This window comes from Nothobranchius furzeri, chromosome 6 (genome assembly GCF_043380555.1).
Source record: "Nothobranchius furzeri strain GRZ-AD chromosome 6, NfurGRZ-RIMD1, whole genome shotgun sequence".
NCBI classification, from domain to species: domain Eukaryota; kingdom Metazoa; phylum Chordata; class Actinopteri; order Cyprinodontiformes; family Nothobranchiidae; genus Nothobranchius; species Nothobranchius furzeri.
The window spans coordinates 66,408,508-66,429,309 of record NC_091746.1 but is presented as its reverse complement, the minus strand read 5'-3'; the positions used below and the strand labels follow the sequence as shown (position 1 = coordinate 66,429,309).

General features: G+C 41.8%; 2 protein-coding genes across 7 annotated transcripts in view; both read left to right on the top strand.

Moving 5' to 3' along the window:
- fbp1b (fructose-1,6-bisphosphatase 1b) overlaps positions 1-20,802 on the top strand; it is a 291,591-nt gene that overhangs the window by 153,519 nt on the left and 117,270 nt on the right. The window lies entirely within an intron of this gene.
- slc4a4b (solute carrier family 4 member 4b) overlaps positions 1,836-20,802 on the top strand; it is a 52,906-nt gene continuing 33,939 nt past the window's right edge. For all 6 annotated transcript variants that reach the window (XM_054736702.2, XM_054736701.2, XM_015974407.3 and 3 more), the window contains exons 1-7: positions 1,836-1,945; positions 2,030-2,130; positions 10,077-10,150; positions 11,119-11,295; positions 18,385-18,517; positions 20,240-20,400; positions 20,475-20,654. In XM_054736702.2, coding sequence (XP_054592677.2) covers positions 1,940-1,945; positions 2,030-2,130; positions 10,077-10,150; positions 11,119-11,295; positions 18,385-18,517; positions 20,240-20,400; positions 20,475-20,654 — 832 coding nt within the window. In that variant the 5' untranslated portion in view covers positions 1,836-1,939. The remainder of the gene's footprint in view (positions 1,946-2,029; positions 2,131-10,076; positions 10,151-11,118; positions 11,296-18,384; positions 18,518-20,239; positions 20,401-20,474; positions 20,655-20,802) is intronic.

Below are 20,802 nucleotides of genomic sequence, written 5' to 3'. Positions count from 1 at the left end.
CATACATTTCTGTGCTGAGGATGTGAGGTTACCAAGATTATGTTTGTGAAAATTACATTTGTAAAAACGTAACACCCAACAGTAAAACAGTTATAACTGTGTAAGATTTGTAATCAGTCACATTTCATTTGCATGGGTAGGAATGGAGGTTGTGGCTTGTCTTGGACAGAGGCGAGGGATAAAAGGTCAGGAACCACTGTTCTAAAAACAGGATTCATCACATTTTGGAGTCCATGTTTCTTGGAGGTGTGAGTGGAAACTGTTATTCTGAATATACCATACCTTTAATTGTAATAGGATTGATGGGATTCTGAATACGTTTAAGGAAAATACACCTTTTTCGCTTGCATTGCACTGAATGAAGAATCAACGGGAGGCAGTAGCTAGAGGGTTTAAAAACAGAATTTCACACAAAAATGGTACTTTCTAGTTTACATGCTTGTAGGACTCAAGGGACAGCTCATAACTGGTGAGAGTTATTTGACTAACAAAAATTGATTTTATGAGCTTGAAAATGAATCATGACTAAGAGGGATCAAATGTGGAGTCCCTCAAGGTTTGGTGTTAAGTTCCTTTTCTGTTATTTGTGACTCCATTATATCTTTTGTTCTGGAATTGGTGTAAAATGATTACACATGTGTCTAAACTGGTTTGTGGCGGTTTAGAAAGTTTAGAAAGCTGAAATAAATGTAAGATTTTTGATACCATAAAATGTGGTTCAACCACTGAGTTTATTTCATTAATAGAAAACTTATATATATAATATAAAACATTTTTAATACTCCAGGACTTAAAAAAGCAACAAGTTCAAATGAAAAACATTTTCATCATACATCTAATTTATTCTATAATTAACCACTTTCATTTCTTTCATTCAGATCTAATGATAAAGATCAAAAGAAGAAAAAAGTTTGAAAATTATTTTCACAAACTACATTTTATGTTTTATCAATGATGCAGCGGCCTGAATGATAAAACAATTTAACTATTAATCAGTTTAAAGACATGATTTTTGAACTTGAGTAACATTTAGAGCTGGCTATGTTTGCAGTGTTCTTGTATTTAATTGGTCAAAATTGTTTAATTATGTCTAGCCTACATATTTAGGTTTTAGGGATTTTTTACCACCTCGCTTCCTTTAAACTCGGCACATGTATGTATGTAACCGTGTAGGTGTCAGGGTTTACATTACTGGATACATGAATTCATGAATAAATAGAGAAGTGAAAATAATAAATAAAACGGAACTTAATATTCTTTTGACTTAATCTATATTTGGTAATTCTGTTGATATATTTGAATAAATACAATAAACCTGATTGTGAATTTCTGTTGGATTTGTGTGAGATGTTTTGGTTCCCAATGTTGAAATTATCAGTGAGATTTTATTTGAGATCACCATTGGTGCTATTTCATAGCTTGTCCAGCAGAGAGAGCTCATTTAATTATAATTTTTTTAGCTGGTTTTCACCTAAATAAATATAATTACGAGGTTCGAGGTACATATTTAACTTTGTTGGTGCTTTTTAATGGCGCGTATTAGTACCAAACTGGTTAACAGTACGCATTTTTAATTTCATTCTTATTGTAACAAGTGTCCTACATAGATGCGTGTTTTCTAATCAGCTGAAAGTTTGAGAAGAATCTTAAAGATGATCTTTAGGGGTTGTTTTGTGTGATATTAACCTATTTTAATGCGATTAAAGCGAACAATAGGGGTATTCCACCGCCCGGGAGTAACTTTGACCTCCTCCCCCCATCTCCATCACCCTCCACCCCCTGGTGGCGTCACCCGGGAGGAGGGATGACACTTTAAAAATGGAAAAAAGACACGCAGAGCTCAGAGTGTGTGTCCTCGCGCACACGCTTCCACCTAGCAGCCGCGCGTCTTATTTAAAAGCCTGATGCCACGAGACGCGCCGAACGGAACCAGCTAGATATGAAGGTTAGTTTCAGTTGCGTTTGTAGAGCGGAAGACATCATCTCTGAGAGGCGCAACTCTTCGGCTTCAGTTTTTGTAACTTTTTAGATCCTTGAAAAGAAAACAAGCAACGACGAAGAAAGAGACAGCTGCTGGACTCCAGACGGATCTGCTGTGAACTCCTCCGCGATGAGTTCCGAAAAGAGCAAGTAAGTTAGTTTTTGTTCTGTGAGAACCTCGCTGGTTTGTTTTACTTTTCTGAGCAGGTAGGAGGCATTCAGCTCAGGTTTAGTTGGGTTCGTAATCCGGTTCTAGCGGATACGCTCCGGCGTGCGTGTTTGGTTTGGACAGCTTGGGAACGTCTTCTGTAAGACGCGCTGCCGGACTTTAATCTGCTCTTTAAGAACCTGTCATTCTCAATTAAGGAGAGAAAGTGGGCGCGGAGCCGAGTCGCGGCGGAGGGACAGATCCTCTCTGCTGTGCATCTTCATGAATAAAGCCTCAGTGCGTGCCAGCCAGCGCGCACTCCTCCTGATTGCGCAATGCCTTTTGGAAAGTCACCCGGTCTATATTTACTTTTTCTACAAGCAGCGCCTAAAATCCCACCACTTGTTGGTCTCTACCTGGGATGTTTCCTAGATTGGGCGGAGCCTCGAGTCCCACTAATAGCGTCACCCCTTATAAGTAAATATGGAGTATCCCATAGTGACGCTTCTCCTGTGTAGCAACGTGCTTCCTCCTCCTACTTTTATCAGATGGTGACACGTGGTTTAGCAACCAGGAACCGTTTCTGTCCAGTTATTAAAGCCACTGATTTCCTAGCGTGACTCTCCATATGATCTTGACTGTCTGTAAATATGCTGCTTTTATTTCTGATGAGCCTTTTTCCTAACTCAGATGGGAGGAAGTAATTTACCTAATTTACTTTTTATAGACACATCTTCACATCTTGATCTCAACTTCCCAAACGTGTAGTTTTGGTTTCAGAGTTTGTTGCATTCTAAGTATTTTCAGTTTAAATGGGTTTAATTATTGTTTATGAAGCACACGGGAATGTTTCCGCTGAGCGGTTCAGAGTGAAAAAACCCTGAGACTTCAATTGTGTCCAAAAAAAAATTCTGTAAGTCTTGGTGCTTCTGCTCTGTTGGTAAGCCTGCCGCTGGGAATGGGTGTGTCTAAAGAGATGAGCCTGATTCCTGATCCCAAGAAGCCGATTCTGCCTCCTTACACGTTGACGGGTCGATCCAGCCTCTAGTGACATGAGCTCAGCCAGGACGCAGAGTTATTCTAAGAAACCATTTTCTTCCAAATTCTTCAACCACAAGAAGGAACAACAGGAAATGAAAATAAACCAAGAAATGCTTCCTCTACAGGGAACTAGGAGGTGTGTTTTGTGGTCTTATCTCACATGTTGAACAAGATCTGCATTTTAAGGTTGTTTTGCCAGCAGTTTCAAATTCCACCCACTTTACATACATCACATTCTTACTCCTGCTGTCTCTTGGGAGATTAATGCAGCACCTGTTGTGGGTTCCTCTTCACCGGGGGTCTCCCTGTCTGAGGTCACGGCTCTCTGATTTGCTGAGTGTTCCTAGAGATTTTTTGAATGCCCTCCTGCAAAGTCACATAAGGCGTTACCTCGCACACAGGGCAGACTGTTGCAGAGGTAAAGGCAACAACGCTGTCATCATGCTGAAAATACACTTTTTCTAGAGTTTTACATATCAGGACATAAAATAATCTAATCCTTAGAAGGTTCTAAAAAAAAGTACAAGTCCTTAAGTACAAAAACACATAACAGATTACACTAAATCATTATTTAATAAACAGAAACCTCTGTAAGTGGTGGTTTCCTTTCTGACTATCAGTTTCTGAGATTGTTGTGGAGGAAATCTGACCCAGTTTTTAGTCCAATGTTCTTTCAGTCCATTGACGTTTGCAGAGTTCATTTCTGCATAGCTTTTTTTAAAGGTTGTGTTTGTGGAGAAACCATGAAATACTTATTTTTAAAACACAACAGGTCACTTGAGCACAGGGGTGGACTGGGACCAAAATTCGGCCCTGGCATTTTTACGAATCGTCGGCCCTCCCAATTGGGAGAGTGGTGGGGGTGGGGGTTGTTGCTGCCCGCGGACTCGTCTCTAGGCCGAATGTGAGATCTAATATGGACTGGAACTGTTAAATTACAAGCAGGGTCAGACCGCTGCGACCGGGAGCCCTGGCCTTCCAGATCAGCTCATTCTCCACGGGCGGAGATCAGCGGGACATTAGCTACATGCTAACGTGGTAAAACAACTCCTACGTCATCATTCTACCGCGTTTTTCTTGCTAAAAACACCTGGAAAAACTCTTGTTAGCGTTGGGTTACCATGTAGCTAATGTTCTGCAGATCGCCAACTGTGGAGTAGTGTCGGCCCAAGCTGGGCAAGCAGCCCACTTGGCTAAGCGGCCCACCGGGACAGTGCCAGAATGCCAGTTCATCCCTGCTTGAGTAGCAAAAATGCCTTCAACCCACATACCTGCATTAGCCGCAGAAAATAAATTGATGGGTGAGTCAGAAGAAGCCAATCTCTTCTACGTACCAGTAAAAATTAGTATTCATGGCCCCGCGCTACCTTGGCTTGTGACTGCAGAGGCTGTGTTGATTTTGAGACGAGGAGAGAGCGAAGTGCATCTTGGCTGGTAGAAACTAATCATTAGCAACATTTTATTGCAACTTTAAAGTGACAGTGTGTATTTTCCCTGGCGATAGGGCATAGGGGGCAGTACATACCAAAATCATCGCAAGGAAGCTGTATTTTTGTGTTTGAGTAAGACCTTACCAATGGATGGCCATTAGGGTCAAAAAGCCCTGGAAGCACAGCCTCCAGCAAAATGACGAGCACATCAGCCTCCCTTTCATCACTGGCAATGAGCGAAGAGGTAAACGTGAAAAACATCATTTATGAATGGTGAAAGTTTTGCAACAGTTCGTTACAAATCAGTTAATGCGTTTTGTCCTCACGGGCTTCCGTAGAAGGAAACATTGCATTGCCCAGAGACTTAGACCCGCTCCCATGTATTTTAGACCTGATTTTTATGGTTGTATGTTATGAAGCTGCCAATATTTTTCAACTACCAAACACCATTTAATTAATTTTCAACAACTTTTCGATGTACACTTCCAGAGATTAATGGTAAAAACTACATTGTCTCTTTAAGCATTGTGGTGATCTCCAAAAATAATCTGGTCTTTCAGGAGAAAGTCTAAGATTACATACAAATATTACCATTCTGAAACATTTGTTGACACACACGATTAGGAAGTAGTTCTTCGATCTCTCCTTCCTTTGATGACGCAAGACCCAATAAAGGGTTCATGGTTGACTCTGTGTCTTCAGGCTGCCCAAACCATTAGCCTTCTGCCACCATGCTGACAGCTGGTACACTACTGGCACAAATATTGGGACATCTGCCTTTACATGTACGCAAACTTTTATGACGTCCCATTTTTAATTTGTAGGGTTTAGTATAGAGTTGCCCAACCCTTAGCTGAAATAACAGCTTAAATTCTTCTGGGAAGGATTTCCACAATTTTAGGAGTTTGTTTATGGGAATTGTTTAACCATTCGTCACAAGACTTTCAATCAAATGCAGCTTCATCCTGTCAACGTGTTCTTTTTAACGTCACGGTTTTCTGCTGTAACCCTTCCAAACTGTCTTGTAATAAACTTGAACCTTTAACTAGTAGTCTGACATTTGCTTGGAGATCACCTTTAACTCTTCTCATGTTGATGGTCGGATGCAGTTTCTTCTTTAAGGTCAGCGCTGATGTCTCAACCCCAGCCACTGTGTCAACACACACCCGTATGCTCCAAAACAGCAAGCTATCAAAACTTTTGCCTTTACTGAGGAGATCACACTGATGATGATCTGTTAATCATGTTCAACAGAACCTGCCTGCTACTTTACCTCTGAAATCTTAAAGAAGAAAAGGAAATGATTTTTTAATATAGCGCCTCTCAAGAAAAAAAAAACCCAAGGTGCTTCACAAGAACATGAAATAAAAAATGATTTAAAAAATAATAAAAATGTTGGAAAAATATTGTTATTTAAAAATGGGACATTTTTTGAATTAAAAAACATGGAAGACACGATCAAAAATATGTAAAAGGTGAACTGTGTTTTCCCACACACAGCTTGTCTATTTTTGCTCTGTTTTTGTTTGATATGTTGGAATCTGTGTGTTTGTGGTTGGATTAGAATAATTTTAGAACCTGATGAGGAGCAGATTATTTTTTTATTATGCCCTGATATGTGAAACCCTTAAATTGGAAAGGGCGTACTTTCTATTCTGTATTTCACCGTGACGGTAAGCCGTCTTCTTGGAACTACCCTGTAGCACATCACTCATATGTTTGCTATAATCCTGCATCCATGAATGAAAATGGCTTCACCTATTTGTTTTCGCACGTCATTTGCATCTGAACTGTGTCACTAAGTTTGCATTGGAACAGTCGGAGCGCTCTGTTCTGGAGAAGCACAAGATCGTCTGAAGGAGGGCAAAGAGGTTGATAAGTAGCACCAATATCTGCCTCTTCTCACGGTCCGTTGGGTTCAGGAGTAGAATGACGTCGGCTATCAGCGTTGCACCTCTATCGTTTTCTGGGCCAGATATCATATCCACAAGGGAAATTCAAATGAGCTCACACTGCAATTGGAGGAACAAGTTGTATTCTTCCTGACTTTGTTTATTTGGCACTGGCCCACTCCTCTCATATGTATAAGTTGTCTCAATCAACAACTGAAACACACTCCCCAAATGAAAGCTGAATGTTCAATGTTCTTAATCCAAACTTGGGTCAGATGTTATTTTAAGCAAAAAGAAAAAAAAAGATGAAAAAATCCTAATTTGCAATGATTAGGTTGTGAAAAAAAAATCATGGATTGCTTTTTTAGTTTTAGTAACTCTTATGGTTGTTCCAGGTTTTTGATAAATAAAAAACAATGCCTACTTGGCAATATGTGCACTAAATAAACCCACAGTCTTTGCAACCTTGAGAAAAAAAATCACGTAATAGGAAACATGATTGGTCCCTCTGAGTTGAGCAAACTTTCTTCAATCCCCTTTGCTTGCATTAGCTGCAGAAAAGAAATCAACAGGAAAGCGATCCAGTCAGAAATAGGTGGTCCTCAGTCACAAGAAAGAATAGCATCCATGGCCTCATGACCCCACCCTAACCCTAACCCTCGACCAGAGGAAGGAGAGCGCATAGCATGTCTCGGCTAGCCAAAGCTACGCGTTAGCAACTCCTCAACATGGCAGCACATGTTCAGACTTGTGTTTTTTGAGGAGAGTGTTGCATTTTTATGTGAAAAGAAATCATGTGGGTTTCGACTATGTCTGTGACGTACTTTGATATTTTTTAGTTTGTAAAAGTTTGTAATTACTATGACTACAAATCAGCATGATGCATAGGTGACTTCACCACAGCATCTCTTGTCCCCTAGCGTAGCGGCTACTTACCACATGGCCAGATTTATGGTGGTTACTTCCTGAAAGAAGAATTTGAAGTTCGCTGAACTGGCAGCCATTTTTCTTTTGCCTTTTTCCGTTTCTAGTTCAATGACATCAATTTGGTGATGTGCATTTGTAGTCCTGGACGTATTTTCACACAAAACCTGAAATTACTTTGGCCCTTGTTCGAAAAATTGCTCGTTCTTGGCATCAGAATGTATCTTTAAAATTCATCATATGTGAAATCCATGACACATAACAAACGGGTTTGGAAAATAGCGTTAGCCCCACTGACTTGCATTCATATTCTTGTTTTTTCGGGGACCCAAAGACCAGAGGTAGGTCGTGACTCAGCCTCCATATAACTCTGCAGTTTTCCTCTCCTCCCTACTACTGTGACTAACTTCTACTTCCTGAAAAAGGAGCACCAGAGCTTCTTTTTTCCCTCCACAGAAAACGACTCGCAAGGCGTTCGCTCATACTGGAGACCACAGTAAAAATTAAGAGCAGTTTTATCTAGGAAAAATTTGGAATCAGTAGTTCATGCCTTTATCACATCTAGGCTCGACTATTCGAACGCAATATTGCTGGGTGTCAATAAGTCAACCCTTGCCAGACTTCAACTCGTCCAAAACGCAGCGGCTAGATTCCTCACACGTACTGACAGGCGCCAGCACATAACTCCAGTTCTAAAATCCCTTCATTGGCTGCCCATCACTTTCAGGGTCCAATATAAAATATTGCTTTTTGTTTTCAAATCCCTCCATGGTCTTGCCCCCGTGTACCTGTCTGATCTTCTTGCGATTTATACTCCCGGTCGCACACTCAGGTCCTCCAGCCTGTTGCTCCTCGAGGTACCAAAAGCGTGTTATAAATCATGCGGACAAAGAGCTTTCTCTGTTGCCGGTCCTAAAATGTGGAACGAACTTCCAGTCGCAGTTCGACCGGCATCCTCCTTGGCAGTTTTAAGTCTAGACTAAAGACACACTATTTTACCCTTGCTTTTAACAGTTAGCTGTTATTTTGGTTTCTACTACTCTTATTTTATCATCCATTTTAAGGTTTTTATCGGTACTTTTTTATTGGCTTGTTTCTTATTTGTTGACTGTATTTTATTGCTCTGTTTTATGTTTTTATCTCTGTTATTGTGCGACTGTTCAGCACTTTGGTCGGCCGTATGGCTGTGTTTTTAAAGTGCTGTATAAATAAAGGTGGTATGGTATGGTAAAGTATGGGTGATTGTTTTAAGCAAGGCAAACTATAACACCTAAAATGGAAGGACACTTCTGATGAAGGTGATGGTACCAGAGTCCTAGGCTGGTTCTATTATATGTCCTAGTCAGTGGAAAACTGACTAGTTATGTGGCCCTTCACTGGGTTGACTGTTGGATGCTCTTGTGTAAACGGGCTCAGTTTTGAATAATAGAGGGATTTGAATTTATTTACTGTGTGTAGCAACATGGCGTGTCTGTGCACCTTTAAAATAAAATCAGTCTAAAGGTGAAACATGCCGTATTTTAAGCCTTTAATGAGCAATGAGTCATTTGCCGATGGCAATGTAATCCCTTCCACTGAACATGGTAATTCTTTGTGTGTTGTAATCCAAGACGCAGTGATCCGTGTTGTGGAAACCAGTTTGGTGTTGGACATCACCTGGTTTCCATGTTAACTGGCAGCCACATGTTTCAGTGGTATTTAAGGTATCTGATTGAAAACTGGGGTTAGTACCAATGATATACTGTGTTTCTTTAAGATCTAAATTCAGCATGTTTTTTTTAAAAAAAATACACATATTTCAGTTGGAATTAAACTGATCTTATCTGTCATAACTATCAGCAGCACTGGTTCCACAAGCATGTTGGTGCTTGTAGAACCGTTTCATTTTCTTATTTCATCCATCAGAATCATCCAAAAAGTTTTATACCTTTTTGAAGTTCTTGCATCATAAATTTAGACCTGGGGGTAATATTTAAAGAGCAAGTCACCCCCAAATAAACTTTTTTTTGCTGATAAACTAAATAAACGAGTGTCTAATCGTGCTGCAGACACGTGTCGTCAATAATTTGGCTCCTCAGTGCATCTTAGTTAAAATTTAAATATTCTGCCTAAAACTGGCAGTGCTGTGCCGTTGTCAGGTAAAAACTCTGCACTGTATTTGAATTTAAATCTGCCACCGCTATTGGCTACGAGGTATGCTATGATGTAAACTGGTACATTATGATGTCACAATGCTGTCGTGAGCCTGTGTGTGTGTATATGTGTTAGCAGCTCCGCCCTCTCGGTCTGCCAGGCAACAGCATGTCTTGCATTTTTCACACATGAATTGGGAGTGGAGTTAGACTCTGGTAGGGGGTGACTTGCTCTTTAAAGACCAGAACGAATAGCCAGCTGATGATATGACTCACTGTAAAGTTTTTCTTTTATTTTTTATTGTTATTTTTTTACAACTGTGTTTTTGTCTGCAGTAAACGGTCGTTACGTAGGAAAAGAGAATGTTTCATGGTTATTGTGGGAATCTCTCTGGCCTTAGGAGAGTGGACTTGGAATTATAGGAAAATGTGCATTAAAAAGCATAAAGACAGTTTCTGCATAGAAGCTAAATCTACAGGAGTGGGGGATGACCGTAATGTTGACATCCTTTTTTTTTCTTTTCTGTAGAGTGGAAGATGAAGCGGTGTTGGATCGAGGGGCGGCTTTTGTCAAACACATCTGCGATGAAGAAGAAGTAGAAGGTACGGTGGCCCTGTGGTCCAACTCACAAAGTTTTGACGTGTTTCTTTTCCACCTACACGTCCTGTTCTGTTCAGATGTGAAAGCTTCATCACCTTCCTTCAACTATCATCTCTCAATAACACACAAATAAAAGATAACCTCCACTTTAGATAAGATTTCCGTACGAGAAGTCGGTGTTAAGCCTTCTGGATCAGATTAGTCCGCTGAAGAATGTGTGAGAGACACCCGCATGAAATTACAGAGGCGTTCACATAATTCACAAACCACCGTTGCACGAGGCCCTCGGTACCGAGGACTGACGCTGGTTTCTGTTTGTCTCGGGTGCAAATTGGCTTTTGCATTGAAGCAAAACAGTTATTTTTGAAACCCCTCTAAGCGAGCCTGTGGATTGTAATGACTGGAAAGGGTGACATACACAGTTGCCTCAGCACCGACTTGGTCAGTTATGGGCCATTCCCATCTGTACCGGGTCGGCCCGGGCCGGGTAGCCCCAGTCGGCCCCAGCCTGGCCCGGTTGATTCCACACATCCTTGTCTTAAGCCCATGTGGGCTGATTCTACCCACCAATCAGAGGCTTGCTCTAATGGAAGGTGTGAATTTGCTGTCAGCAGTGGGTGTGTTGGCCCTGGTCGGCCTGAAGCAGACCCCCTCGAGAAGAGGGCTGAGAAGGAGCCTCGGTTGGCCCGTAAAAATACCAGGCCACCCAGATATGTAAACAGCCTACGCTACCCGGCCCGGGCCGCCCCGGTACAGATGGGAATGGCCCATTAGTCCCAGTATTTGTGTTTCCCTTATTCTTACTGCTTCCTGGAGAGAATAAGAGATTTCATGACGAGTCACATCGTGGGGAGTAGTTGATGACTATAATTTAGTTGGGTGCAGAGAAAGTAACTGATGAATGAGGGATTTCTGTTATGTCATCAATGTGTTCTGATCCGCCCTCCTGTTCTGGTGTTGTCCATCGCAGGCCACCACACCGTGTACATCGGCGTCCACGTCCCTAAGAGCTACCAACGGAGGAGACGCCACAGACGCAAGTCCAACCACAAGGAGAAGCGGGATCGGGTGGAGCAGATCACGGAAGTGTACAAGGCGGATGTGGAGAATGCCGACGATTCCAGCACAAACTTCCTCAAACCTCTCAGTGAGTGCTGCTCAACACCGAACCTCAGAAAAGATGAGAAGATATTGGATTTGGATTCTTGCGTGTAGCATTTTAAACAAAAACAACTCGGCAGAATCAGGAGTCTACAAGGAATGAGGCATGGGAAAAGGGATGAGAAGGGGATACAAGCTAATCTTAAAATGACACCAGGTTGGCTTTATGTGTGTAAAGATAACACAAAGAGAGGTATTATGGTGCACCATGGTGGTTAACGCTGCGCTCTTTGAGATTTGTGTGAAAGTCTCCCAGAAGCTAAAAGCTGAGCAGATGAGCACAAGGACAGGTTTTCATTATAAATGCTATCCAGTTATGGAAAACTACTGTCCTATTTATTAAAGCAACATTTTCAGCTTTATTTTTGCAAGATATTCTTTAGACTCTGATCCATTTCCATGTGTGGTATTTAAATAAAACCGTAGAGATTTAACAGAAGTTACATCAATGGCAAAGGACAGTCGGCATAAACTTAAAGTGTACATGTTTAGGGATCTTAGTAAGGTAGTGCAGAATGACTCTTCTTGGGTGGGAGGGTGTGTTTGTGTGTAGGAATAGAGAACAATAAAAACACGCAATTATCCATCACACTATTGGGATTCACCTAAAAGGCCCCGGTTTGCTAAATCAGCGTAATGAGAGGTTATCGTCAGAGGTTTTTAGCTAACCCTAACCCTGGTGTAAAAATAAGTTGGAAATGGTGATTAAAGATAATGAGGAAGACTAAGGGAATTTCTTCTTAGCTCATCAGTACACAAAAGAGGAAAGACAAGGTACCTGGGCTGTGATTTATGTTTTACGTAGAGTGCAAACAAATTATTTAAGAAAAAATTAACTAAATCATAGGTAATAAAGAAAAATTCCAGTTATGTATTGTAGGAGGCTCAATGAGCAGCCTCAATTTGGTGAAATGGGTACCAGGATTGATGAGCTAACAGCTAGTCTGTGTGCAGCCAAGTCCAGAGTTTGTTTGAAAATATTTCTGAGGTTCTAAATTTCACAGCAGTTAAAGCAGTCACTGCTATTAAACCTTTATATACCTAAAATTTTTACACTACATGATGATTTAAAGCTCTTAATCTACTGGTTCCTTCCTTATACTTCCTTCCTATACCCTCACAGCTGATCATGAGCCTTTGGGTAATCACTGAATTTAAATTGAGTTTCCTCTACAAGATGGCCAGGCTCAGCCGTAAAGATAGGGTCAGGAGCTGGGATTACTGAGAGGGACTCAGAGTAGAGTCGCGGCTCCTCCACGTCGAGAGGAACTGGCTGAGGTGGATTTTGGCATTTGGTCTGGATTTCTCCTGAGTAACTCTCAGAGGAGGAGTTTCAGTCACTTCCTGCTGGCAGGGAGCCCCCGGGTTGCCCCAGGACATGCTGGAGGATTATATTTCGACAGTAGCCAGGGGACACCCTAGGATCCCATGGGTAGAGGTTACTGGGTCCTCTTTGCTGGAGCTGCAACCCAGACTTGGTTAATTGGAGGAAAAATGAGCAAAATATTATTTCTACAGAAACTTCAGAAAAGTCATGCCTGACATGACACCTGGATGCACCCTACGTGCTACATTCATCTGATGCCAGTGACACTGCCAGTGCATGTCAATAACCTAGTGATGCTAAATTAATGGCTGCGTAAAGTTTTTTTTAATTTTGCGTCAACTGCTTTGGAATTTGGAACTATTTTAAGACCTCTCCTACGTTGGTCACAACTGGACTTGGGCTAACAGATATTCAGTCCTGTTGGATGTAAACTCTTTCTCTGAACTGAGGCCATTCAGTAAACTCTCAACAGATAAGACTGGAATAATCTAAACTCTTTGACTCGAGCTTTCTGGCCTGCCACTCACTATAGGATTACTATTGGGATGTATGGCGTCTCCGCATTCATGGTGGCTTTCACGTGCATGCACGATGTCTCCAAACGAGTTACAAATCTGGAGTCGCTCTCAAAACTTCAGGGAGGGTGTAGGATGATGCAAAGTAGAAGATCTGGAGGAATTTACAGCTGCTCTGCTGCTGCCGAGTGTTTTTTCAGGGTGTAGCAGCTGGTGCGACCACATGATTGTGTCAGATCAGTGCTGTGAATGAGCTTTATTCTGTACACACAGATGCCTCTGGAGTCCACTGGGTAACGGCCAGAAGATGAAAAAAATTCCATCTGTACTTTAAAAAGAATGGTGTGTGTGTGTGTGTGTGTGTGTGTGTGTGTGTGTGTGTGTGTGTGTGTGTGTGTGTGTGTGTGTGTGAGTGCGTGTGTGAGTGTGTGTGTGTGTGTGTGTGAGTGCGTGCGTGCGTGCGTGCGTGTGTGTGTGTGTGTGTGAAATTTCACTGAATACGTTTTGACCTTTTACACCCTGGATTTGTTTCCCCAACCATCGTGATGATGCAGGTGTCATATCAAGTGTTCGTTCCTCAGACTTGATGTCGCAGATGTACTCTGGAGTAATCCTCTCCTCAGTGACGCTGTAATCCCATGTTGCACCTCACGGTCTGGTGTAAACCGGCGTGTGTGCTTAGTCATCCAAAGGTGGCTTGATATGATAATTGGTTTGTTCCCATTAATCCCCCATCTACATGTCATGTGCCCTGTTTGATTACCATAAGTCATTCAGATTTATTTACTATACATGGTTATAAAATTAAAATAATTCACTTCTGTGTTCAAACAAAGGTTACAAAGAGGTTTAAAGTGGTTCTAGAACAATTTTATTTACAACTGGAGCCTGTTTTTTGAGCCTCTATAAAGCATGTGAAACATTTGCCGCCTCCACATCTGGTCCAGGTTGGGTGGCGTTGGTCCAGGTTCTGCACCGGTGGGTTTTGTTCCCACACACTTCTTAGGAATGTGGAAATCTCTGAGCTCGTGGGCGGGGCAAAAGATGCATAGAGAAGTCTGTGGTGTCTCCCTTAAATTAAACTAATGTCGCCATGAGCAGTTTTACATTTGGAGGCTTCCTATTATGCTAGGCGTGGATTTCAGCTGGCCAATCAGTTGGCAGTGGGTGTTGTGGGTCGGTTCAGACCGAAGCAGCCCACTTTGGGAAGAGGGCTGAATAAACGAGCACAGAATAAAAAACAGGCTACCTAGATGTGAACACTTTATAATAGGAATGTAAGAAAATATCGATATAGGAATATATCGCAATATTTTTTCCTGCGATATTATATCGATGTTAAAAAGCTGTGTATCGATTTTTTTGGAAGAATTTACGTGCAAACGTTTGTGTATTTTCTTTTCTTTTGGTGCAAATCAAATGCCGTCCACTAGTCAGCAGTAGGGTGCAATGGAGTTTGTTTCCACCACTGAAATGTAAATCCCTCTATTATGGTTCAGATACCTCATGTTAATCATGTTAAGTATCAGTTTGGACCATTTATTGAATTTTCTTACAACAATTTTAGTCTAAAAAATAGCTATAATTGTCCGACTGAATGTATCGCAATATATCGTGATAAGTATCGTATCGCCAGAATTTCACCAATACACATCCCTACTTTATAACATATCTGGGTGGGACGAGTTGGCCCTGATGTGAAAGCAGCTGCTGTTGGGGCTCAAAATTTGCCCAGGAACCCTAATAAATGGCCAGTCACAACCCCATAATAAAGCCCTATAATGGAAAGATTGTATTTTCCTATGCTTGGCCAGAATAGGAATATTAAAGGAGCTGCATGCTGATTGGCTGGTTTGCCCTGATGACTCTTAACACTGCTTGAAGCTAAAAACTCTGAGCTCTTGCACAGTATCCGGATTACTCAAGAGGCAAATTATTGCTCTATCTGGCATTAATTCAAAGTCTGATATCCTCATTACATCCTGGAATGTGACCTCTGACATTCATCGGTACTGTTTTCCTCTCATCCAACAACATTAGCAGTAGCCTGGGTTAGCGTTAGCAGTAGCTCTGGCTAGTGTTGTTCTGCGATTACCATTACCACCACTGACATTTATATATTGCTGATGCCCAAGTGGGTTTGGTCACACAGATATAAGGGGGCGTGTCTAAGCTTATGACGTGTCATACCAGCTTTTCTCAGAATGAGCTGTTTCTCTGTGGTCATTACAAAACTACTAATTTGCATAGGTAAGCAGGTGGGAGACGGCACAGACTTTTCAGTCTGGTATTTTAGACAATCCAGCTGTCTTTATTCAACAACAAGCTAAATTTGAAAAATGTTTTTCAGATCCTCAAAAATTTGCCTGTCGCCACAGTTAATATTGGCTTCATAAATCCCAGCATTGACCTTACTCAGACTATTTATAGAAGACACCAACATGTCTTGAAACCAAAACTTTTGTTGGCTGGTAATCCACAAGTGGAATCAAACCAAAGAAAACACTGAATCCCCTCCTTCTAGCATACTCACAAACAGACCTAAACTCCCTCTTTCTTATCACACAGTATCACTTTTGCAAATCTAAAGTGTAAACATTCTTAGAAGGTTGAATGAGAGGGCAGACCCTAGAAAATGGTGAGTCACTGCATGGAAACAACATTTTACAGCTCTTTTAGTTATAAAAAATAATCTTTTGTCATTTTGTCTGGTTTGGTTTGGACCATTTCTGCTACTTGAAGAGAAAAGTCAAAGTCAAATGTTCATAGTTTAAGAGTCTTGAAGTCACAATGTGGGAAGAGCAGATAAACATACAGTGAGCTGATTGTTGTCGGGTTTGATGTCAGTTAGTCTGAGTGCCGACCATAAAAAAACACGGGTTGACAGTGCACACAGAACCCTTTAGCATGTTGGATTCTCTGCTGTTTGCCTCTGATCTTAATCCCAATAATCCTGTTACTTATGTGAAACCCTGCAGTGTTGTCCACCTATAAATTGTCTGTAACAACAGAAGTTGGGGTTTCATTGCCAACACCTCAGAGGAGATCAGAGACATGGATGTTGCGTGGACAAAGTGGTGTCAAAGACCGCGGTCTTGTTCATGGCAGCACATCAGTAAAAGGACACCGCCGATGTCCTGAGGGTATACGTGTCTGGCTTGTTTGGTGTTCTCCGCGCAAAGATGAGCTCAAGCCTCCAAGGCCGTCTTCACGGCTCCGATCTTGACCTTACAGTGGCTTCATTTTAGATTTGCTTGCAACAAGTCTAACTGTATGAGTTTAGAAACAATCCTTCTAAGTTAAGCTTTGCTGAGCTTTTTCGGGATTCAGGATTAGAAGGTTACATGCTCTGCTGCGTTAACAAGGTAGAGTCCGGTATTTCAAGAAGGCTTCAGGTGTAACCTCCTTTAGCTTGTAATGGGCACACAAATTTCTTAGTGGTGTTCTGGGAACAAATCATTTCCTTTTATGATTAATAATTTGTTAAAGGAAGGAAATAAAACACACAGGACCTCATTGTTACATAACTTTATTTATTTTTGTCAGAATTGTTGCCAAGCATGAAGACCAGGGGCTCTGGCCCTTTGTCCATTTCTAAAATCTCTTACCAAGAACAAACAGAAAGTGAATTTTGTGTAAGTTGATAGTTTGATCTACTGACTTGTGCTTTGACTACTTTTATTAGAAAGAAGGAAAACATTCTTCCTTGTGAGCGTTGGTTATGTAAAGACTTTCCATTACAGACAATCGGTTCATTCTGTGGTTTTTCCTTTTATAAACGAGCTGTATTTACCATCCTTGTCAGTAAATTTTGTTTCTTTCCTTCTAGAGTTATGAAACAAAGTGGAAAAAATGTTGTATTTGATCAAGGAAACATTGTTCTCTTTAAAACCGTGCACACGTGAAGGTGACACGCGTCACAAAGTCAGACACTATTGTCAGTTATTCGCTCAAGCACACCTTGGACTCAGCCCCCGTCTGACGGAAACTTCTGGACCAATTGCCCGAGCAAGATTCCTCCAGTCACTGGATGCACGTATTGCCCGTTTAAAAACCCCAAAGGGTCAAAGAGCAGATTCAAATCTGGATTCAAATGTGGCCTTTTGACTTGAGCATTCCACAGCTCGCCGTTCCTTCCTTGAGACGTTCGGTGTTGACTTTTGAGAGTGTGCTCAGGACATTATTCCTACAAAAGGGTTCACTTTCAGTCAACTTTTTGCCCCATGTCTGAAAATTGTCCTCTCGCACCTTTTTTAATGATGATTTTTAAAGTTTTATCTGGTACTTACGTCAAATTGTAGCCCTTTAAATTTCCCTCCAAGAGTAAAGCAATGAAACATTTTACGTTTTTGCATTTTTTATTATCCATTTGGAGAAATGAGGGTTAAAATGTCAGCTCATCTATTTTTGTTAAGTTGGGTCCATATTTCAATAAGACACAGGGACCAAATGTACTCTTCCAATGGCTGACCTGCCAGTCAGAAGGAATTGTGGTCAGTAGCGTGTGGGAGTTGTTGTTCTATCAAGCTTAGTTTTTCTCTGACTAAACAATTTTCTTTCTTTCATATTTCTAAAGCTGCTTATTTGAGAACATCAAAGGGCTTTCCCCCAGATTACACTAGTGCAATATATTTGATTACAGATTCATTTTAGTGGCAGAAACTGAATTCACTTTAAATTTCAAATGTAGTTTTAGATTATTTTTCTTCTCTTTATTATTCTGTTTCTTCCCAAGTCTTATTACTTACAGTAGTGATGAAACAATAAGTTGTCTGACGATGGAAATCGGCTTGTATTCAGCATGATGAGCTGATCAGAAATTAGTTATTTATTTATTTTTGTTTCCTGTTCTGTGAACACACCAATGCTAAATGCTTATTTATGTGTACTTTTGTTTTACTTCCAGGATCATAATTTGAGTTTACAATAAAAGATAAATTGTAATCAGCAGGTAAGCATCATGCACCAATACTAGCCTTTAAAACCAGAAACTTGTAGTGAGAATGGAAATGACTATAAAATGTTGTTTTTAATTGACATTTTTTACCTTTTCCTTTATTTGACGGTGCAGGAGAGTTTTGTCCAAAACGCAAAAAGTTTTACCAAACGGAATTTATAATCAGATTACATTTGAACCCGGTTTTATTCTGAAATTCACACAATTAGATTCATTTTCTAGATTAAGTTTCTGAAAAAGGGGCAAATTATGAATTCTGAAATCGTTGTCTTGCAGTTTCTCCTGCTGAGAGGATTCGGTTCATCCTGGGCGAGGAGGATGACGGCCCCCCGCCTCCTCAGCTCTTCACTGAGCTGGACGAACTCCTGTGTGTGGATGGGCAGGAGATGGAGTGGAAGGAGACGGCCAGGTGAGACATTTCACCGGATGCCCCCCGCCCCACTTTGACATAAAGGGCAACTACTGGGGCATTCAGACATTTCCTACCTCACAGCCTTGAAAGCGGAACACAATCCGATCGTGTTTAAAGCATGTAAGGAAATAGGCAGTTCTCCAGTGAACTCCCACCATATCCTTATCTGATCGGGATTAGTTTGACCTGCCCCGTGAGACCGGGAAAAGGCAGAAACTCTTACAGGATCAGAACATAACTCACTTTTACTTTGGAACATGCTAACTGTTTTTTTGTTTGCTTTGGTAAGATGTTACTAATAAAATAAGAAACAAGAAAAGCTGTCTTTGGAACATTTTACTCCCATTACTCGCTCTAGTGAGCTGTCCTGTCCTGAGAAGCAGAGTTTGCATAGAAGGGAGTGTAAATGAATTCCTTAAAGCCTACAGTATGTCTACTCTTAGAGATTTGGCAGGTCACAGGAGTGTGGATCACAGATGGACACTATATCTCCAGAGGAAACCCCATCCTAAGGCCGCAGCAGAATGGCTCTTTGTAGGGTGACACGTGACACGCTTTTATTAAAAAAGAATCCTTGTCCACAAGTTCTTACCTTCAGGGATGCAACAGAGTCCTGTTTCTCCGACTAAGCCGCGTGCATGTGTGTGGTCTGAAAGCTGTGGAAGACAGACGACAGGCTGGTGCCAGCTTGTTCTTTGTCAAATCCTGGGATTTGGTTTTTATTCCTATTCTATGGCACGGTATGGGGGCCAAAATTAAGACTACTGCCCAGCAGCAGGAGGCTATATAAATTCTGAAGCAAACTACCGACCTGATTAATGATAAGCTGGCGCCGGTAACTAAGAGGCTGGCGCTGCTTACTGAGAAATAGCACCTTTACCGGCATTACTACTAGATACGCCAGGGACTAGCAGCCCTCGGCTGGTCATTGACTGGTTCACACACTCCCTCTGCTGTCTATTAGCACGGATAGGCTAGCTTTAGCCTGGATGGGCTGGTGTTAGCATTGGAGAGGCTAGCCATTTGCGTGCCTAGGCTGGCCACTAGCTGGATTTCCTACCCCCTTGATGGACCATTAGCATGGACAGGCTGGCATTAGCATCGGAGAGGCTAGCCATTAGCGTGCCTAGGCTGGCCACTAGCTGACTAGTGACTCTCCGAGACATGCTAATGGCTAGCCTCTCCAATGCTAACTCCAGCCTATCCATGCTAATGGTCTGTCGAGGAGGTAGGAAATCCATCTAGTGGCCAGCCTAGGCACGCTAATGGCAAGCCTCTCCAATGCTGACACCAGCCCGTTCAGGCTAACGCTAGCCCATCCGTGCTAATAGACAGCAGAGGGAGTGTGTGAACCAGTCCATGACCAGCCGAGGGCTGCTAGTCCCTATAGCGTATCTAGTAATAATGCCGGTAAAGGTACTATTTCTCAGTAAGCAGCGCCAGCCTCTCAGTTACCGGTGCCAGCTTATCATTAATCAGGTCGTAGTTTGCTTTGAAATTTATACAGCCTCCTGCTACTGGGCAGTAGTCTTAATTTTGGCCCCCATACCACGCCATACTATTCTGCATCTCTTGCTCTGTGGCCAATTCCAAATACCTTTAGGGATGTGCTTTTGATCAAATGAATCAATAGATTTTTTTTATCCAACTTTTTTTTTTATATTTTCCGAACAAGTGTGATATTATCCCTGCCACTGTCTTCCTTCGTCTTTTGGCTAGATGGATCAAATTTGAGGAGAAGGTGGAGAAAGGTGGCGAGCGATGGAGTAAGCCTCACGTCGCCACGCTGTCTTTACACAGCTTGATGGAGCTGAAATCGTACATCGAGAAAGGCACAGTCCTGCTGGATATAGAGGCCTCCACCCTGCCTCAGGTTGTCGGTAAGTGGGCCTGATCCCTCCCAGAACATCAGCACATAAGCTTTCGGAGAATGACTGATTGTCCTTTTGAACAGAGATGGTCACCGACAGCCAGATCGAGGCCGGAATGCTAAAAGCGGACCTGAAGGAGAAGGTTGTGTACACGCTGCTGCGGAAACATCGCCATCAGACCAAGAAGTCCAACTTGCGTTCGCTTGCTGATATTGGCAAAAGTGTTTCCAGCGCAAGTAGGCTATTTTCAAACCAGGAGAATGGTAATGCCAAACCTTTGATTTGTCATCCTTTATAAGGCCCGGTTCACACGGCCAGAAAGTGATGCCAAATTTTCACCAGATTCTCCCCTTATGATAATCATAAAGATGTGCCCGCTTACTGTCATGGTTCAAATTTTTTTTTATCAGA